This window comes from Artemia franciscana, chromosome 17 (genome assembly GCF_032884065.1).
Source record: "Artemia franciscana chromosome 17, ASM3288406v1, whole genome shotgun sequence".
NCBI lineage: Eukaryota > Metazoa > Arthropoda > Branchiopoda > Anostraca > Artemiidae > Artemia > Artemia franciscana.
In genome coordinates this window covers 36,255,994-36,278,113 of record NC_088879.1, presented here as the reverse complement: position 1 = coordinate 36,278,113, position 22,120 = coordinate 36,255,994, and the positions used below count along the sequence as shown (strand labels likewise).

The 22,120-nt window shown below is 34.7% G+C and overlaps 1 protein-coding gene across 3 annotated transcripts in view; it reads left to right on the top strand.

Annotated features, from left to right (window-relative positions):
- The window catches only part of LOC136038211 (matrix metalloproteinase-2-like), a 251,182-nt gene that overhangs the window by 188,002 nt on the left and 41,060 nt on the right, over positions 1 to 22,120 (top strand). For all 3 annotated transcript variants that reach the window (XM_065721295.1, XM_065721294.1, XM_065721296.1), the window contains exon 6: positions 16,429 to 16,572. In XM_065721295.1, the coding sequence (XP_065577367.1) occupies positions 16,429 to 16,572 (144 nt within the window). The remainder of the gene's footprint in view (positions 1 to 16,428; positions 16,573 to 22,120) is intronic.

The following is a 22,120-nucleotide window of genomic DNA, read 5'->3' as shown; positions in this document are numbered from 1 at the left end:
CCAATAAAAATGCTGGAGTTACGCCCCTGTATATTATGTTTGTAAGTAAATGCAATTTTGAGACCCTCTCTAGTGGTGGTTTAAGAGGTTCACCCAAGTTATCGTATTCACGTTTATAACCGTTTCTGTACTGGTTTTATTCGGAAAACTGTCTACGTGAGGATAAGATTTGAAGCAGAATAAACGACACCTTTTCGAAAATGGTGCTAATATGTCATATTCGTGTTTTTTTTTTCTATTTGTCCGTAACTAGAATATAGACATTTCCCCTTGAAAAAAAAGAATATAAAGTGTCAGGTGTGTTGCGGTATTTGACAATTTAAAATGACTAAAAATAGACAAAAATCTACTAAGACAAGCATGTTCAAAAATATGCTTTAAGACTAGCCTCATTACCTTTTAAAATTTTAAAATATCAACTTTTTTCATTATTATTATTATATCCTAATTTATAGGTCTCTCTTCTCTTCATTTAATATATTTTTCAGATTCTAAAATGTTTTTGGATTTCATCCTAATTTCTTATCTCTTTTCTTCACTTCAATTACTTTTCAGTTATATGTTCAATTTTCCTTCTATATGTTCTATCCGATAAATGTCCTTGTCTTGTTCCAGTGCTGTTTTTTTTTTTTTTTTTTTTTTTTTTTTTTGCTTGTATTTTTATTGTATGTGATTTATAAATTTATAAAACATTTATAAAACATTTAAGTGTTTTATTTTTGTTTTGTTGGCCTATTACAAGCTAAGCTTCTTGGGCTTAGTAATTACTTTACGTTTTGTAATTGTTTTGTTAGTAATTATAAAATTGATTGCTTGATTGATCTTAAAGACACTTTTTAAAAGTTAGAGTAACTCAAGAATGATCAGAGCTAAACGCTAAACGCAGTGGTATTGCCTTAGTCATGCCTTTCTCTGAGAAGGGGGGGGGGGGTGGTGATTACATCCTATCATGTAATTCTAGTGTTCAAAATTAATTTATGGTTTTTTAATTAATTAATTAACTAATTATGGTGATTAATTTTTCTCATTTTATGGAGTTTTTTTTTCTTTGTCTTTTTCTCCTCACTTGAAAATGCAAGTTAGGTATATCTCAATATTGTGAAAGAAGTTTTCAATTAATCTTTCCTTATTCTATCGTATTACTCATATTCCTAAGTAATCAGGAGCCAAAAAAAAAATAATATAAAAAAGAAAATATAGCAGTTGAAGAAACAGGCAACAAACTGGTTTTATAGTTGGAATAGTTTAATAAAATTATGGCAATTATGGCAAAGTGTGGCAGAAAAACAAGTTATGGCAATGGAAGAAGCAGCTAACAAAAACTGTTTTAGAGATTTTAATGTTTTATGACGATCTGTTTTACGCTAAATGTTTTACAGTAAACGATTAAACCATCTGACAATTGTGAAAAAAAAAAAAAAAAAAAAAAAACAACAACACACATGGCAATGGCAGAAGCAGGTGACAAAACTGATTTAATAATTTAAACGTTTAACAGTGTTCGGACTCGCCTATAAATTCCAATAAATTCCTATATTTTAATGCACTCCTATAAAATGCCTATATTTTGGCTAAAATCCTATTATTCCTATATTTTCGGCTGAAGAGCACTAAGAACATTGCTCATGATTTGCAATTTTCTGTCTTTTGGTGTAGATTGATAATCAGTTACAACTGTTGAGCTTTTTGAGCTTAACTAGTGCTTTGTGTTGGGCTTAGTAAGCTGCTTCTGCCTGGGCTATGCTGTTGTGTTGACTTAGTAGCCTATGTTTTGTTTTATTTGTCATGTTTGGGCCTGTCCGAAATGAGCGAAGATCAGTATATAGGCTAGCAGTCTCTGCTTAATGAGACTGGAGTTCTTTCAACTTATGTGTTTCCTGGTTGAACGCTGGCTGGCTGATGTGAATACGGCCCAGTTATTCACATGGGATATTTTAATATAGTTGCTAATATAGGGAAGTATAATAGACGTGCACTGGGTAGGCTATATGCGACATTCTGTGATCAATCTGTCCTTTATCTATCTGGTCTTTATCCCCTTCTAAAGAAAAATGATGTTAATCAGATTCGGACTTTTTATTTCAGATATTGTAAATTTTTACTTTATCTCCCCCCTTGCTATAGCAATGGTAAGATAATTCGTAAGTTTGATGTCCCTGATATAAGTGCAAAGTTAGCCCTCCTGCATGGAAGATTGTCGGAATCAGCTTTTTATCGTTTATCGCCTCATCATCCTTTGGTCCGTCTTTTCGGTTAATCTCATTGTAGCATAGTGTTTTTTTATGGCACTTGGTATTAACCAAGTGACATATAGCAATCGCGAATTCTGTCGATCTGTCTGTCTGTCAGTCCTGGTTTTGCTATTTTAGGCACTTCCAGGTAAGCTAGGACGATGAAATTCGGCAGGCGTATCAGGAACTGGACCAGATTAAATTAGAAATAGTCGTTTCTGAAAAATTCTGAAAAATTAGAAAAAATGAGGTATTTTTAACTTACGAACGGGTGATCGGATCTCAATGAAATTTGATATTTAGAAGGATATCGTGTCTCAAAGCTCTTATTTTAAATCCCGACCGGATCTGGTGACATTGGGGGGAATTTAGGGGGGACCTAAAATCATGGAAAACGCTTAGATTGGAGGGATCGGATGAAACTTGGTAATTTATGCGACCAGGCATCCCACGCTGACTACCACAGATCTGATCCCGAGGACTTCCGAATCCTATATTTGGCCTATATTTGGGCCCGGAAAATCCTATAAAAATAGGACAGAGCCTATAATTTGAAATGAACCAACCTGTCCGAACCCTGGTTTAATGAAGCTATAGCAATTATGGCAAAAAGAAAATATGGCAATATAAGAAGCAGATAAAAAATGCCGTTTCAATAGTTTAGAAATGTTAAATAGAAGGATTTTTCTATTTTTCTAAATAGGATCAGTCTAAACTAAAAAGGATCTTTTCTAAATGGAAAAAATATTAAGGATTTTTCGTATTGATTATTTTTCATATTTTATTCGATTTCAAAATATTTAGAAGCCTTCAGTTTTTCTAACATGGTTTAGATCTCATCTTCCTGCTTAAAGAAGTTTTTCCTGCATTTTCTGTTCTATATAAAAGTTGTTCTTGCATTTCTGTTCTGTATAAAAGTTGTTCCTGCATTTTCTGTTCTGTATTAAAATTGTTACTGCATTTTCTGTTCTATATAAAAGTTGTTCCTGCATTTTCACTTCCACATAAAAATTTTTCCTCTTCGTTTACTCTTGTCCGCTGATTTAACAATACTATTTTAATTAGTAAGGGGCCATTGATGAAGGTATTGATGCATAAGTATCTAATTATTAACTACTGGAGAGGGCCATTTACCTCAAAGAGATATTTACCTCTTTGTCCTCTGAAAAGTCTTAGAAAGTCTGACCCAAGATATGAAACAGAACAGCTGGTGTACAGAACGCCACGTGTGCCGTGCTGTTCTGTGACGCCTATCACAGTTTCCACCACGCTTGACACAGTTTCCACCATACTTGCCACTTGCTACCTAGTGTAGGTGCTTTCCGAAAGCGGGCGCCTCCTTGTATAAAGTCTCATCGTTTTTTTTTTTTTTTTTTTTTTTTTTTTTTTTTTTTTTTTTTTTTTTTTTTTTCGGTCATTATTTACTTCGGTCGACATGGATTTGTAGCGATATCAGACCAAGGGTTCTAATAGAATCTAACAGGGGTACTACCTCCTGCTGAGTTTGCCGAATCATCATTATTTTGCAAATAACGTAACACGCCTTCATTCTTCAGAAATTAACCCCTCATAAATAAAAAACCTCTATCGATCTAATGACAAACATACTTCAGAGTAACGGTTTTCGATGGGAAAAATATTCGCGGTCATTTGATATTCATAGGTTGTCCTCTATTTCGCATATGATCCTTTTCATCTGTTTTCATGGAGGGATATAAGGCGAAGCTTGTAATTGCTAACGATGAAATGCCTTAGTCCCTTTGCTATTAAATATCAAATAAAAAATTATTATTGCCCTATCCGTTTTTTAATAATGATAGTAGGCAGTGAAAACCCAGCAAAAGGCTTATCCCCTACATAAGTCGTATAAAGAGTAGTCTTTAAAAACGACCATTTTTTACGATCACATTTAAAATTTTGAAACTATTTCAAAACGGCATGGAATGGTATTAAGTAAAATATGAACTAATAAACTACAGTAATTGTTTGCTATAAAATACTTTGGCTGAACGAAAGGGCGTAACTTTTTATTTTACATGAGTGACAATAAAATTTTAGACTTTTTACGTGGATGATTTTGTTTTCGAGGGTTTAAAAAGAGAAATTTGAAACGTTGGTGTGTAGCCAAACAGTATTGTCCTTTGGGTATACATTATGGCTCTAAATGACCTTTTTTGGGATATATCATGTGGTAGTCTTTCACGTAGTTTCAATTAGGAAAATTAAGATAGTAGAAATAAACGAAAATTAACTTTGAGATAGAGGAAAATTAGCTATCGATAAATTTTCATCGACTTTTATACGAATTTGAGAAGGGACAGAAGAACTTTAGGTACTTGTGTGTTAATTCATAACACACTCAATAGTAAAGTTAGGTTCTTTCGTGAAACAAACTACGATGCAGGTACATTTTAATTACATCTATATAGAGGTGGTTAGGGTATTTTAAGTTAGGTATTTGATATAATGCACCCCTCCCCCCTAACGTTTAAATATATAGTCCAAACTTTTGGTAAGTCTAATGAAATAAAACAAAATAGGATGAAAATATTCCTTATGTCATTGAGTTTTGTCTTTGTGGTAATGAAACCAGTTTTTCTCATAAATATCGTGGAACTAATTCCCCCCCCCTCGCTTTACTTCTCCAATTACAGTTACCATTTATCATTTATCAATTACCATTACCATTTCTCCTTACTTCAGGCTCAACGTAATGACTTAGGCCTCATACTTTACTGGTTTCCTGAGAAAAAATAAAACCAATAGGGAACGACTTTGAGGTGTAACATTTAACTTTGTTTAAGGAAAAATAAATAATAGCCCATAAAAATTGTGTTGGATTTAAATTTAATTCGATCTACTCCATTTTAGGAGTGAGAGCAACCCTAGAATTCCAGCTACTCCCCAGCCTTTATTTTTTTTTTCTTGAGCAGGGCCTTAACATTTAGAACAAAAAGTGCTACCGTAAAGTTAATAATTGTCAAGTTTTATTGACAGTGATAATTGTCAATAATATTGTCAATAACAATTGTCAATTTGTGTATTGGCCAAAAAACATCAGCAGTTGCTGAAATGCCCTGGACGTATCTTAAATTTCAAACAGTTCGTGGTAACGAACTGTAGTAAGGAGCGACCCGGCTCAATAGTAACCAAAACTCTAAAAAATGGAATTTTGATACCAATAGCTACATCAAAAGAATCGCATTTTAATGCTGGTTTTAAATATATAAGTTTCATCAAGTTTAGTCTTACCCATCAAAAGTTACGAGCCTGAGAAAATTTGCGTTATTTTAGAAAATAGGGGAAACGCCCCCTAAAAGTCATAGAATCTTAACGAAAATCACACCATCAGATTCAGCGTATCAGAGAACCCTACTGTAGAAGTTTCGAGCTCCTATCTACAAAAATGTGGAATTTTGCATTTTTTGCCAGAAGGCAGATCACGGATGCGTGTTTATTTGTTTTTTTGTTTTTTTGTTTTTTTGTTTTTTTGTTTTTTTTTTTCCCAGGGGTGATCGTATCGACCCAGTTGTCCTAGAATGTTGCAAGAGGCTCATTCTAACGGAAATGAAAAGTTCTAGTGCCCTTTTTAAGTGACCAAAAAAATTGGAGGGCACCTAGGCCCCCTCCCACGCTAATTATTTTCCCAAAGTCTACGGATCAAAATTCTGAGATAGCCATTTTATTCAGCGTAGTCGAAAAACCTTATAACTATGTCTTTGGGGACGACTTACTCCCCCACAGTCCCCGTGGGAGGGGCAACAAGTTACAAACTTTGACCTGTGCTTACATATAGTAATGGTTATTGGAAGGAATATAGGCGTTTTCAGGAGGATTTTTTTGGTTTTGGGGAGGGGTTGAGAAGAGGGGGATATGCTGGGGGAACTTTCCTTCGAGAATTTGTAATGGGAGAAGAAAATTTCCATGAAGGGAGAGCAGGATTTACTAGCATTATTAAAAAAAAAACAATTAAAAAATAAAAGTGAAAAAGCTTTTTCAGCTGGAAGTAAGGAACAGCAATAAAACTTAAAACAAACAGAAATTATTACCCATATGAGGGGCTCACCTCCTTCTAATACCTCGCTCTTTACGCTAAAGTATTTTCGGTAATTTCAACTACTTATTCTACGGCTTTTGTGATTCAGGGGGTCATTCTTAATGAATTGGGATAAAATTTAAGCTTTAGTGTAAAGAGCGAGGTACTGACGATGGGGCGAATCCCCTCATATATGTAATAAAAACATGAGAATACAAAAGTTCTTTACGTAAGCTAATTTATAAGTTACGTAAATCTTTTACCAATAAAAAGATTCGTAAAAATTAAAAGTTCTAGTTGCCTTTTTAATTAACCAAAAAATCGGGGGGCAACTAGGCTTCGTCCCCCGCTCTTTTTTTCTCAAAATCATTCGATCAAAATTATGAGAAAAACATTGAGCCAAAAAAAAAATATGCAAATTTCGTTTTGATCATTCCTCTGCGGAGAGCCAAATCAAACATGCATTGATTCAAAAACGTTCAGAAATTAATAAAAAAAACAAGTTTTTTCAACTGAAAGTAAGGAGTGACATCAAAACTTAAAACGCACAGAAATTACTTCGTATATGAAAGAGGCTGCTTCCTCATCAACGCCCCGCTCTTTACGCTAAAGTTTTTTACTGTTTTAGAAAGAAGAATTGAGAGAAAGAGTCAAACTTTAGCGTAAAGAGCGGGGCGTTGATGAGGAAGCAGCCTCTTTCATATACGAAGTAATTTCTGTGCGTTTTAAGTTTTGATGTCACTCCTTACTTTCAGTTGAAAAAACTTGTTTTTTTTATTTAATCTTTCACAGGAACGCTGAATGCAATTTACATGGTTTTGTTTTCCTATGTTAATTTCATCATTTATCAGATAAACCATAAAAAAAAAGTTTGGTGCTTAGGTATTATCCAGAACACACTGGAGAAGTGAAGTTAGTTTAATCATAATGAGTATACCAACATATGATGAAAATATAATAGCCTACTTTAGATACTGTTTGATTACTTTAGAGAATATAATACTTTAGAAGAATTATGGGCATGCCATAATTCTTCATAATCGTCATTTGTGTCCCAGTGTCCCAGTCTGTAATTTTTCTTTGAGCGTCCCGTTCGTCATTTATATTCCCTGTGTCCCGGTCGTCATTTGTGTCCCGGTGTCCCGGTCTATAATTTATCTTCGAGTGTCCCGGTCGTCATTTATATCTCCCGGTCGTTATTTGTGTCCCAGTGTCCCAGTCTGTAATTTCTCTTTGAGTGTCCCGATCGTCATTTATATTCCCTGTGTCCCGGCTTTTAGTTTTCTTTTTCTCCTTTATTTTTCTTTTTTTTAGTTTTTTTTCTTTTTCAGTTTTTAGTTTTTTTTTAGTTTTTTATTACTTTTTAGTTTTTTTCTTTTTAGTTAGTTTATACCTTTTTTTTAGTTTTTTTAGTTTTTTTCTTTTTTAGTTTTTATTTTTTTACCTTTTTTTGTTTTTTTTTAGTTTTTTAGCTTTTTTATTTTTTTAGTATTTTCTTTTTAGTTTTTTTGTAGTTTTTACCTTTTTTAGTTTTTTTCTTCTTTTGTATTAATGCTAAAGCCAAGGTTCAAACCTGGAACCTCTCGGACCTAGAACCTGAAACATAACGCTTTACCAACTCAGCTACTTCGGCTTGGATACATTCGTTTTGAGCAGCTTCCTCGGGTGTTGCCATTGTAGGTTCTTCAGTCATTTTACAATTAGAAATTTCTCTTTCAACGATCTTCTTACAATTAAAAATTTGTCTTTGAACGATATTCTTAAATACCTGTGTCCAGGTCGTCATTTATATTCCCTGTGTCCCGGTCGTCATTTGTGTCCCGATATCCCAGTCTGTAATTTCTCTTTGAGTGTCCCGGTCGTCATTTATATTCCCTCTGTCCCGGTCGTCATTTGTGTCCCGGTCTGTAATTTCTCTTTGAGTGTTTTTTCTTTTTAGTTTTTTTTTTAGTTTTTTACCTTTTTTCAGTTTTCTTTTTCTTCTTTATTTTTCAGCGTCACTATGAAATACATATCGCCGAACCTTTGTTTTTTTTAACTAAAATCTGGTAGGTATTGATGACCTTATCCAAGTCAAAATCCCAAACCCAATCATCATCGCTATCATTTTCAGTTTTGATATGTTTTGACTCTCGCTGTCCAGGTGGATTTTCATCTAACTGCGCGGTTTTGCGTTCTTTAGCCGCAAGCCTGTTTTCTTGCTGTTCTTGTGATTCCTCGGCACGCTTTCTTTTCTTACTTTCTCTATCAGCCGCAAGTTTTTTGGCATAAACTCTTTGAGCAGCTTCCTCGGCTGTTGCCATTGTAAGTTCTTCAGTCATTTTACAATTAAACATTTTTCCGTCCACGATCTTCTTACAATTAAAAATTTGTCTTTGAACGATTTTCTCAAATACTTTTAATGACGTCATCGTCATAACAAACATGACGACAACTAACTTCATGACGACATGATGACATGACGTCACTCGACAGACCCACAAACAACTTGTTTATATATATATATATATATATATATATATATATATATATATAGATATTCGCCTTTATGGCATCATATGGATCATTTTTCAGTTTTTACTGTAATTTTCAATTGATCTGGGATCGGCTTCATCCCCCCTGGATTTTCAAGAAATTACGCCTCTGCAATATATTCATAGCTTTTAGTATTCATTTATAATTCTCTAAAAAATCTCAAGTTAGCTCAGTTTTCAGTAAAGCACTAGTTGGGGGCCATGTCTATTACTTGTGGTATGATCATGTGTCAGTAACTTGAAGCCTTTCTTTAATGCACATGGAATCTCAAAAATGCTTTTTCCTCTGCAACCCTTATGAGATCAAGTTCTTTGTTGCTTGAGGATTAAAGATACTTCTTAAAAAAGAAAAAAAAAACCAGGTGTAAACTCTGGGAAAGGACTTTCTTCAATAGAAAGTTGAACAAAAGAGCCCCCTTTTGGATCAGATATTGGCAGAGAAAACAAAAAATTTGCAAGTTGTAAAGCCTTTTCTGTTAGCTTAGTTTTGAATATCGCGAAACAGCTGCTTAATGAATGTTATGCAAAAACTCGTTTTATTTGAAACCCAACGATGTGTTTCCCAGAGGAACAGATATCTTACCCTTTTATCAGTTGCCATAAGAGTCACCTATGCAGGAAAACCTCCGGGCCCTTTAACTATGGAGTCTCAAGATGGTCACTAATTTACATAAATTTTCTTGTATTTTTTTTTCTCTTTTGTCAAATCTTTATGCGTTTGTGCTCATCTTCAGAACTGCCCTCTTCTCCTCTCAGTATCCATCTAGGGCCAAACGAAAAGCCGATTCCTCGAGCGGGGTGGGGGGATATTGCAAGAAAAGAGGTAAATGAGTTTGGAATATCGGGGAAGGGTGCAAAGAGGCAGGAGCGAGCGTTCCTCTGTTGTTCACAGGCGGTTTGGTGTTGCAGTTAGTTGTTGATAGTATTAGTAATATATTATTTACTCTCCATGCACAGTAATCTATTACTATGTATGTTTTACCTTTAATGTCCGAAATTAGTGAATGCCCAAAATGCTTTTTTTCTCCTTGGATTTAGTCAGCGTTGCCAGTAAACTTTTTCAGTTTTATGCAGGGTTTGGTGGTTACAGATTGGGCTAGGTTTTTAACTCATTTCTGATATTTATGACCTATCTTTAACTTTTGCCACCAAAGCTTTCATAAGACTAAAAAGCTGATTTGCAAAGCTAGTTGAATCAAAGCAGAGAAAAGAAAATATATATATATATATATATATATATATATATATATATATATATATATATATATATATATCTTATTTGGGGAACATTAGATCCATGTTTATTCGGTATCTCTACGACATTTTTTTAGTGGGGTTTCCATTTTATGAAATATATCCCCATAGGCACCAATCTATGAAAATGTGGGAGGAGGGAATTGTTGATTTCTTTTTTATGAAGATACAAATAAAAGATATTTTTTTCAAATCTTGGGTGGAATTTGTTTCTTAGGTCTTTTAAATGAAGATATCAAAAATCTTGGTGCATTTGTCCCTCTCTTGAATTGGTGCCCCTGTTTGGGCATATTCCGCTAATAAGAAAAAGCAAGGTTAGGCTAAATTTTTTTAGTAGCTCTAGGAAATTTTGATAAACTTGTAGGCTTGATTCAAATGTATACTGCTATAGTTGTATTTTAGGGTTAAAAGGTTGTTTCTATGGGACTGCAAAAACATAAATTATATACCTAAAAAACCTGTTTAAATGTCTTAATTTAGACTACCAAGCCAACTCGTATCTAGTTGAGTGACAGTAGGCATGGATGAAATAGTTGCTTAATGCCGACGTTGATAAAAATCTTTGCCGTTGAATATTGGGAATTGAGGGGGCAAGCTCCATATTTTAAATCTAACTTTTCTTCTTGTAATGGTAAAAAACGTATTTACTGACTAGTTTTGGAACATTCTACCCAAACGAACACTTAAAGTTCTTGCGTAATAAGAATTACATCCATAAGTTGGATTAACTATACAAAAATTGATTAAAAGATACAAAACTCCATTGGGGGTGTCCCCATAGAATTTTAGGAACTTATCGGTTACATAATAGACACTATAAAATTTCGATCGCGAATGATGCGAGCATGACGCAAGAAAGTGGTCAAGCAACTTCTTTATACCACACAATTAGCTTTGGTTTGGTTGTAAAATAAATTGTACCTATATTTTATTTAAGTATTTAGTTTGTATTTTGGTTTGGTTCGGTTTATGCAAACAAATTTTTGCTTTATATTTTCACATTAGGGGTTGGGGGTAAAGCATAGCATATATTAAATACAGCAATGGTTAGTTTACGCATTTAATATATGCTATGCTTTACCCCCACCCCCTAATGTGCGAATATATAGCCCAAGTTTCTTTCTAAACTATTATATATTCATCATATTTTGTTTCATTTCATGAGTATTAATCGAACTTCACTTCCCGAGTGTCTATTATATAACCGATACGTACCGAATTTTATTTCTCCCCTCCTCCTAGGTTTAAAAATTTTTTTTTTTTGTATTTTCATTTTTTAAAACCTATTTTGGTATTGTCATTGAAAAAAAAATCGCTAGAGCAATAGAAAAGTGTCTTTCTAGGTTTTGAAATTTATATTTTTCACCCCTTCCCCTTAAATTCTCGTAAATTGACATTCCTGATAAAATTCGAACACCAATCAGACTGAAGCAAAATAAAAAAAAAAATAATAAAATTTATGGATTTAAAGCATCATGTTTGATCATGCTAAGATCTTTCTGATCCATATTGTCCTTCCTACCCTCCATTTGAGAACAGCTTAGAAAAATGATCTAGTAATCGGCTCAACAGCATGAAAAATGTCGGATATGGCTTTTAGACGTGGCGATTCATCAGTATATTTACTGTAACGAGGAGTACATCCAGCTTACTATTCTTCGATCATCCTAAAACGACGGATGGGACAACCTCTGCAAATTTATTGTCACTGCCACGTCTAGAGGTCGCTTCTGACATTTTTACATTTCTTATATTTGTACTTATCAATTACATCGACCACGCCCAAAAAGTGGGGCTAGGTTAATCTTAATCAAATATCCCTAAATATGGTGAAAATATAATATTTTAGAAACAAAACTGCAAACTACAACAGAGAATTACGGAAACCAGGCGACCCAAAACGCATTATATTAAATACTTAACCAACTCTATATATTAAATGATTAATTGAAATATACCTGTATATAATTTATATCACTGAGAATAAGCTAATTATCGCCAAATGCAGAAAGAGAAACCGATTTGAAACAGATTAAAGTTCTTAAGTGTGGTCGTTATATTTGAAACGTACCCTTATATGTTGTTTGCTATGTTGTTCTCAAGGGAAAGCTCAGGACTGTAACCAGGGGTGAATCGCCAGTATTTTTACTCAGGGGGTGGGGCAAAATGGGTCCATATATGGATAGTCAAGGGGTATGGGATATGTAATCCCATATTATAGACTCATGGAACATGTAATTTTCCGGCTAGTTACTATATTTTTTTTTTCTGAGCAAAAAAAAAAAATACAGTTTACTATGAATCCCTCTCCGAGGAAAAACTTTGCATACGGTACCTGTGAACATGTCATACCTTTTTGAATCAGAGTCGTGCAAGGGTTTTCGATTTGTATGATTAGATTGTCCTGAGCTGGCCCTTTCTTCAACCCGTGTGGCTTTCCCTGAAATCCTAAAGATCTTTGAAAAATGAATTCAATCATTTTAGCCTCTCAGCAATTCATATATCAAATGATCACATATTTTATCTAATGAGTTGTGCAGGTATATATACTAATTTCTTGAAATCTGAATCTTAGAAGGATTTTCAATTTGAGTGATTGGAGGGCCCTTAATAGGACCCGTGGCCTCTTCGAAGATTTTTTTTTCAGGTAATTTTGAAAAGTCAAATGGCTTTGTCTAGAATTACTAATTTTCTAAATTAAAATGACCATTTTTCATAGTAAATTTACTAATTCTTACTGTAAGTTGAATGTGGAAAATTAGTAGTTTCACTTTGAGAGTTTATAACATTATGTCAGTATTTGGAGGTTTCTTAAATTAAAATTTTACATAATTTTTTTGTATGTATATTGGGTGTCTTTATAATATATATCTACATTAAGTAGCTAATTTATTTCAGGAAAACTCCTGGGGGTGGAGGTTCATGATTGATGTTGAAAGAAAAAAAAAGCAAGTTTTAAAACTAACTAAAAATTGAAACTAAAACTGATCGTAAGGAAATAGAAGACAGCTTAAGAATAACCGTTAAAATATAAATATTTGTAGACGAGGGCTGAAACCCCATATTTTACGTGATTGCCTGTACATAACTGTCTTTTGACGCAAACCATTTTTGCTAAGCTAAGAAAAAATATTAATTTATTGAAAAGTTCACAAGTATCATATAAAAAATCAGTGCTTCATGCTCTCCCGACCCCACTTTTTGTGACGTTTGAGAAACATTGCACTTTAATGGCAATCAATTTTTCTTTAAACCCTCTCGAAGGATGGTGTCCCCCCTCTTCCTCTTTACAAAAATTTTCTACCGTCAGTTTTGAGGAAGATTCCTTTATTCTTATATTTTTGGTTAGAACGTGTTTCATTTATTGCATTTGTAAGAAGAATGGGCGATTTTATTTTAAGGGCGGTCTTTTCTTGTGGTTTTTTCCTTTTTTTTACATTACTATTAGGCCTCTTTTACAATATCACCTGCTTGGATTTACAATGCTGAGTCATTTATTGTAAGTAGAAAAAGACCGAGTTATCGGCAGATGTTATAAAGGCTAAAAAAGAGAAAAATTTGCATATAGAAGACTGTAAGTCGTTGAGGAAATGGTCTGTCGCTTTGGTCGTAAAAAGCGTTTTCCGGCAAGTTTTTTCTACCCTGTCAAACTGCGCAGTTGGCTAGATCATCGCATTCCCATTTGCGCAATTTGTAAGTGTAAAATATTACTGTCAAATTGCAGAGAACTTCGATTTCTAGCTCAGACACGTAGATTGGAATTTTTCGAAGGGTGGAGGGGGAAACAAATTAAAAACATATAATTTATTTGATAATTTGAAAGAGTCCAGAAATACGGGAAAAGTTAAATTTTTTGGGGTCTGGGGCCAGGATTGCCACATATAGCACGAAAGTACTATTTTAACACTATTACAGTGAATTTTGTATAAGTTCAAAAATATTTTAAATATGTGGAAATTACAACAAATTAATGGAAAAATTGTAAAGATACCAACGACATAATTTCAAAATTTATGAATTTTTTTGGGGGAAGTATCACATTATCATCCATGTTGCCACGTTCAACAGTGTAAACAAATAACCAAAATTAAAAGGTAAATTCGGCAACACTTTTCGTCCTTAAAAAACCCATACATTAACGACCAGTTGGTTTCAAAAGACACCTACATCTTCAAAGAATAGGTACAACTTCTTAAGATGCATGGGGCCAAATTAGCTTACTTTGGCCTATTTTTTTCTTGGAATTCTTTTATATATACGTGTATATATATATATATATATATATATATATATATATTATTGTGAATGTCCGAAATCTAGTTAATGTCGACATTCACCGGTGAATGTTCGAAATTCCTTTTTCTATGCTTGGATTCAATTAGTTTTTTGAGTCAGCTTTTTCAGTCTTATGCAATTCATGATCGGAAAAGTTAAAGTTAGGTTATGACAGATTTATGCTACTTTAGATTAGGTTAGGTTAAATTTGGTTCTAAATATTAGAAATGGCTTGAAAACCTAACTTAAGCTAATCTAAACCAACCTTACCTCGTCTAATCAAACCTAATCGAATCTAACCTAATGTGTCATCCTCAAACCTTGCATTAAATTGAGGAAATTGACTGATAACGTTGACTGAATCCAAGGATAGGAATAGGTATTTTGGACATTCACCGGTTAATGTCGACATAACCAATTTGCAGAAATTTACGTCATTGTTTAAGTTTCCACTGAAACAATTCAAACTATCAGATTTAGCTAGAACTACATTGCATGGGCAACGTGAGGTGTTGCGGCAACCTTTGTTAGGCTTCACCGAGTAAAGTGTTGCGACAGCAACACTTTGGTTTTCTTCTTCGCTTAGATTAAACGCTTAAGTTCTTAATCTGTAAGGACCTTAAGATAAATACAAGGTACACAAAGCAAATTATCACTACCCGTAGCAGGCACATATGCAGGAATTTTTTTCGGGGGGGGGGCTAAACCTTCGAAACAGCAGATATAAAGTAGCACTTTTCTTATTTAGTAATGCAAAGAGCACGTATATTAGAAAATACAGATTAACTTTAATCTGTAGTATTGCAGCGGATGGGGGGGGGGAGAAGACTGAAGCCTCAAAAGTACGTTTTAGGCTCAGGTTATGTTCATAGCGATTTAGAACCAGTGATTAATCCATTATATCCCACTGAAAGGGAAATTTTAGGGTTAACTGTGCAATATGGGTGCTGCGGGGGGTAGTTCTTCTATTGCAAAAACGCAGATTTTAATGAAAAATGATAGCTTCCAAAATTGATCCATTAAAAGCTGTACTTTATCCTGAAAAGGGGGGATAAACGCCCTAATATCAAGGATAATTCTATTTTGCTGTGGAAAGCAAACTCTCTTTACAAAAAAAAAAAAACAAAAAAAAAACCTAGAGTAGAATTTTGGCAGCCACAGTGATGAGAATGGTCAAGTATGGTTCTGAAGCTTGGGCGCTCGGAAAAACAGAGGAGGATTTCCTAGATGTCATCCAGTGGAATTGCCGACGGATCGTTTTGGGTACCCGACTGACAAGCCATATTTCAAACAGTAAGTTGTCCGAAAAGTGTGATTAATCCCCCTTTCTAGGGCTGTAATGAGAGAAAGTATGAGATGGCAAGGACATGTTCTGCGGATGAAGGGTGAAAGATTGGTAAAGAGTGTCCTTGTCGGCCAACCGTCTAGGACCGAACGGAAAGCAGTTCGTCACCGAATAGGATGGGAGGATGTCGTAAGGAAAAATTTAAAGGAAATATAAACTTCTTGGGAATGTGTAAAGAAAGAGGTTTTGAATAGATTGGGATGGAGGAGGAGTGTTCGCAGCTGTATTGGCCTCATTTGGTTTGGTGCTGCAGTGAAAGTTGTTAGTAGTTGAAGTAGATCACTTACTCCTCATTCAGGGAAAGAAATATTCTTTAGTGGCAGATGATTACACCTTTTAAATCCGCGTTGTTTCTTTTGTGAGAAACATTAACCGGTAGAAAAAAATTGAATCACAATATTTTTTACAAGTAAACTTTCCCTTCTCTGTTGTGTCCCTGTAGGTCACCCCCCCCCCTCACAAAATAGGAAACGATGACAGGGTGATTTCACGGCTGCTTTAATATTTTTAGCTAGGGGCTTATCAAGGGTGATGGCAAGAGGGTCTTGAGGCTTGATGGCCTATCATCTCAGGCAGTTTTATATTCGAATTGCAATAATACTTTGTGTTGCCTCGACAAGGGACGAGGGGATAAAACATAACGCCCTGGCTGGATTCCTCAATGTGTCCGTCAATGTCACAACTCTGTCAATGTGAAAAGCCGCTGAACATGGATAGGTGGCCTAATATTAATGTGTTTAATTTCTTTTTTAGTGTTCGGCAAGGGACAAAAGATTTTGATATCAATTATGTTCGTCGAGAAGTATACAGAGCCCTAGATCTTTGGGCTCAGGTCTCGCAATTAACATTTTCTGAAGTTGATTCTGAAGATGCGGACATTAGAGTCTATTTTCACAGGTAAATCAGGCTTTCATATCTTTACTAGGCTCAAGGGTCACCATGGGGTATCGAGCTTAGCACCTAGCTCACCTATATTTCAAGAATTGGCTTTTTTTGGTATTTTCATTAAAAAAAAAACACCCCTCTTCCCTGGATTTTGATATATACCTTTTTTGTATCTACATTTTAAAAAATGAAAAATTCTTCCCTCCTTCCAACATTTTAAGAAATTGGTGCCACTTATCAGGCCTGTATTTATTCCCTCTTTGAGTTTGTTCCTACCTGAGTGGTCAAGTTTCCAACAGTAGGAAATATATAGACACAAGTAATTTCTCTTATTAATTTTCTCAATGTTTAATGGAAATTATCTTAGTGTTTAGCTTTTTAAGGAGGCTTAGGAGATGAGGTTCAGGTACCTTCTTGCTTTTGGCTTCTAAGGTGGCTCCTTCGTTTTTTCCTATTTATCATTCACTGGTAATAAATTATTGTCGTTGTTTTTTTCTTTTTGTTTCTCTATTTTTTCTTCTTCCTTTTTCATTCTTCATATAAAGCCAATGGGGTTGTATTATTTAGTGATTATTAGATACTTTGTCTCTTCATAATTCCTCACTGGATTCTTGTAACTAATAATATTTACAAATTTTGTATTTTAGCAGTCTATTATGCTTTCTGCGAAATTCCTTCCCTGGGTTGTTTAAACATTTATAGATGGAATTGTTTATGCTGCTTAGTAATAGATAGTTACTTATAGTGATTAATGAAAATTACTTCAGTATTTAGTAACTAGTGCATAAAAACGTCTGTTTATGCTTCATCTCTAAATTCTTTGTAATTAGCAATATTTAACAATTTCGTTTCGGATCAGCTTATTAGGCTTCCTGGCAAGGGAGTAGCTTCAGCATTTTTATTGGGGGGGGGTCAAGATTGGTCCATATCCAAATAGTCAAGAGGCATGGGCTATATAATAGTTACTTTCTCCAAGTTATTGAGGGGGAACTGCCCCCTTATTCCCCCTCCCCGAAACGACGTCCCTGTTTCCTGGGGAATTCCTGCCTTTGGCTGTTTAAGCCTTTAAAGATAGGTTCAACTCTAGTATTTAGTAATTACAAGATTAATTTGTCTCTTTGTAACCTGTCACAAATACTTCATAGTTACTAGTAATAAGTAATTTCGTTCGTTATCAGTCTACTACGTTTTCTTTGTCCCTACTTTTGCCCTTAAGAACCTTTAAAATATCAAGGACATACAATTTTACCCCCTTTGGACCCATTTATGCCTGTCGTACCAGAAAACCACAATCTTCTGAGAAATTATACAGTTTTTAGGATAGTGCTTCATTTTCGTCAGTGTTGCCACGCTGAACCGTGATAATATAAAAACAAAACTAATTAGACGGTGCTTTTCGTGTGTGAAATTGAATGTCATTGCCTAATACAACTACTCCTTCAAAGGAAAGCTGCAATTTTTAAGCTATTTGGTGCCATTCGTTTTTAGCCTCTTTTGCTGATTTTCACATTTTATTTCTCCATTCTTTTTTTTTTTAATTTGGCGACCACTACTATCAAAAACTGTGTTACTACCTATGGAGATCTTTTTCACCAAAAGTTGAACTATGAACTCCTTATATTTTCCTAATTTCTAAAGTTATATTTGGCTTTGCAAGTCCCCACTCAAAACTCTTTAAACGGTCATATTTTATTTTCACTGTCCTTGGTACTTCAAAGACCAGAACTAATTATTACTAATTACTTACAGGCTTTTTTCAGTCGTTGCCCTGTTGATATATTCTTTCATGCCACTTCTCAAGGAAAATAAAATGATATAATGTCTCTGAAAAGCCCTCTACGCTTTTTGGTAAATCTATGCTGTGCCCTCTATGTTCTTGTCGTTTCGATTTCCCCCCCCCCCACCATGAGACAGAACTAGGTAAAATTTCCGTTACTGTGCAAAATTCGTCGTTATTTTAATGAATGATTTGGGAAATCTTGACTTACCTTCAGGTACCCGTTTTGTAGTGTTATACGATTTTGTTGGAATTGAATACTATTGATTGGTTGGGAGTTATCAATGTAACCAATCATATACTACTATTACTTCTAGCGAATCATTGAAGGGTTAAGCCACCTAAGGCCAACACAGCTGTGTACGCTCCTCCTTCGCCCTAAATCATTCCAAGCTTCACACTTTACCCCTCCTGTAGAAATTCTACTCTCTTTAAACCCTTTATGACCTTTTCTCATTGGATCCTGCGATAGCGCGGTGAATAGATGCTATTCTTGGCAATACCTGGCCCAGGGTTTTACTCCTGCCGCCACAAGGTTTTCCAAAGGGTTGCTATCTGTTTTTGCAAAAAATAAAACAAGCAATTGCTAATTCGATTTGACATACTACGTGCCATCAGTGGCTCTGGAATATCTTTACCCTCTTATGTACTCCCATTCAGGAATGATCTGGATTTTTTCTTGGCCCCAGATACCAAACCAAAGCTAAACGATGCCAAACGAACCATATCTATCATATTTTAGCGGTAAAACGTGGTCTTGTCACTCTAACCTTCCTTTCATTAAGAAATAACAAGCCAAAAAAACGAGATTATTTGTAACTTTTTGTGTGTGTGTGTCTGTACCAGAAAACCGTTATCTTGAGCTTCCCCTTAATCAAGGAGTCTGAAATCTAGATGTAACTTAATCAATCACATAGCAACTTTTGCATAAAAACAGTTCTATTTGCCATCTGTCCCTGCCCTGTAGGTAATATTAGTATTGACCTCACTAACTCTGAAAAATTGCTAGGAAATTGTTCCCAATTGCAGGATATCGGTCTATTGCCTATTCGCTCTGTTAAACACGTTATACTACTTCAAAAAAGCCGCCGTCATAATTCTACCGCAAATTATTTAATTACACAATCTGAGTGCTAATTGAAATATTGGCGCTGCTCATTTGATATAGCGAATGATTTTTTTTTCAGTAAGTTTGCTCAAGTTACTGCACAAATCAAACAGTTCATGGTAACAACAAACTGTAGTAAGGAGCGACCCGGCTCAATAGTAATCAAAACTCTAAAAAATAGAATTTTGGTACCAATAGCTACATCAAAAGAATCGAATTTTAATGCTGATTTTAAATATATAAGTTTCATCAAGTTTAGTCTTACCCATCAAAAGTTACGAGCCTGAGAAAATTTGCGTTAATTTAGAAAATAGAGGGAAACACCCCCTAAAAGTCATAGAATCTTAACGAAAATCACACCATCAGATTCAGCGTATCAGAGAACCCTACTGTAGAGGTTCTATCAAGCTCCTATCTACAAAAATGTGGAATTTTGTATTATTTGCCAGAAGGCAGATCAGGGATGCGTGTTTATTTGTTTGTTTGTTGTTGTTTTTCTTAGGGGTGATCGTATCGACCCAGTTGTCATATAATGTTGTGAGAGGGCTCATTCTAACGGAAATGGAAAGTTCTAGTGCCCTTTTAATTGGCCAAAAAAATTGGAGGGCACCTAGGCTCCCTCCCACGCTAATTATTTTCCCAAAGTCAACGAATTAAAATTCTGAGATAGCCATTTTATTCACCGTAGTCGAAAAACCTTATAACTATGTCTTTGGGGACGACTTACTCCCCCACAGTCCACGTGGGAGGGGCTACAAGTTACAAACTTTGACCAGTGCTTACATATAGTAATGGTTATTGGGAAGCAGGCGTTTTTAGGAGGATTTTTTGGTTGGGGGAGGGGTTGAGAAGAGGGGAATATGCTGAGGGAACTTTTCATCGAGGAATTTTTCATGGGGGAAAGAAAATTTCTATGAAGGGAGCGCAGGATTTACTAGCATTACTTAAAAAAAACAATGAAAAAATAAATGTGAAAACGTTTTTTTTTCAGCTGGAAGTAAGGAGCATCATTAAAACTTAAAACGAACAGAAATTATTACCCATATGAGGGGCTCACCTCCTCCTAATACCTCACTCTTTACGCTTAAGTATGTTTAGTAATTTCAACTATTTATTCTACGGCTTTTGTGATTCAGGGGTCATTCTCAATGAATTGGAACAAAATTTAAGCTTTAGTGTAAAGAGCGAGGTACTGACGAGGGGGCGAACCCCCATATATATGTAATAAAAACATGAGAATACAAAAGTTCTTTACGTAAGCTAATTTATAAGTTACTTATATCTTTTACTAATAAAAAGATTCGTAAAAAATTAGAAGTTCTAGTTGCCTTTTTAATTAACCGAAAATCGGAGGGCAACTAGGCTTCCTCTCCCGCTCTTTTTTTCTCAAAATCATCCGATCGAAATTATGAGAAAGCCTTGTAGCAAAAAAAAAAAAAAATATGCAAATTTCGTTTTAATTATTCCTATGCGGAGAGCCAAGATCAAAACATGCATTGATTCAAAAACGTTAGGAAATTAAATAAAAAAACAAGTTTTTTTTTAACTGAAAGTAAGGAGCGACATTAAAATTTAAAACGAACACAAATTACTTCGTATATGAAAGGGGCTGCTTCCTCATCAACGCCCCGCTCTTTATGCTAAAGTTTTTTACTGTTTTAAAAAGAAGAGTTGAGAGGAAGAGTCAAACTTAGCGTAAAAAGCGGGGCGTTGATGAGGAAGCAGCCCCTTTCACATACGTAGTAATTTCTGTTCGTTTTAAGTTTTAATGTCGCTCCTTACTTTCAGTTAAAAAAACTCGTTTTTTTATTTAATTCTTAAAAGGCATGAACGCAGGGAGGTGGTTATGATCCTGAGCCCTCTCTCCTGAATTTTGATGTTTTGAGCACTACGGGCAGTGATAATTTGCCAGGCCAGTTGCAGTGAGGGGTTTGCAGCTTTTGCGACTTTGTGTACCTTGTATTTATTTTAAGATCCTTACAGATTAAGAACTTAAGCGTTTAATCGAAGCGAGGAAACAAAACTAAAGTGTTGCTCTCGCAAGACTATACTCGGTGAAGCCGAACAAAGGTTGCAGCAGCACCTCACGTTGCCCATGCAACGTAGATCTAGTTAAATCTGATAGTTTGAGTTGTTTAAGTGGAAACTTAAACAATGACGTGAATGTCTGCAAATTGGTTATGTCGACATTAATCGGTGAATGTCCTAAATACCTTTTCCTATCCTTGGATTCAGTCAGCGTTGTCAGTCAATTTTCTCAATTTAATGCAAGGTTTGAGGATGACACATTAGGTTAGATTCGATTAGGTTTGATTAGACGAGGTAAGGTTGGTTCAAATTAACTTAAGTTAGGTTTTTAGCCCGTTTCTAATATTTAGAACCAAATTTAACCTGATCTAACTTAACCTAACCTAATCTAAAGTAGTATAAATCTATCATAACCTAACTTTAACTTTTACGATCATAGATTGCATAAGACTGAAAAAGCTGACTTAAAAAACCAATTGAATCCAAGCATAGAAAAAGGAATTTCGAATTCCTAAAAAGGAATAGAAAAAGGAATGTCACCGGACATTTTCCGGTGAATGTCGACATTAACTAGATTTCGGACATTCACAGTAACTATATATATATATATATATATATATATATATATATATATATATATATATATA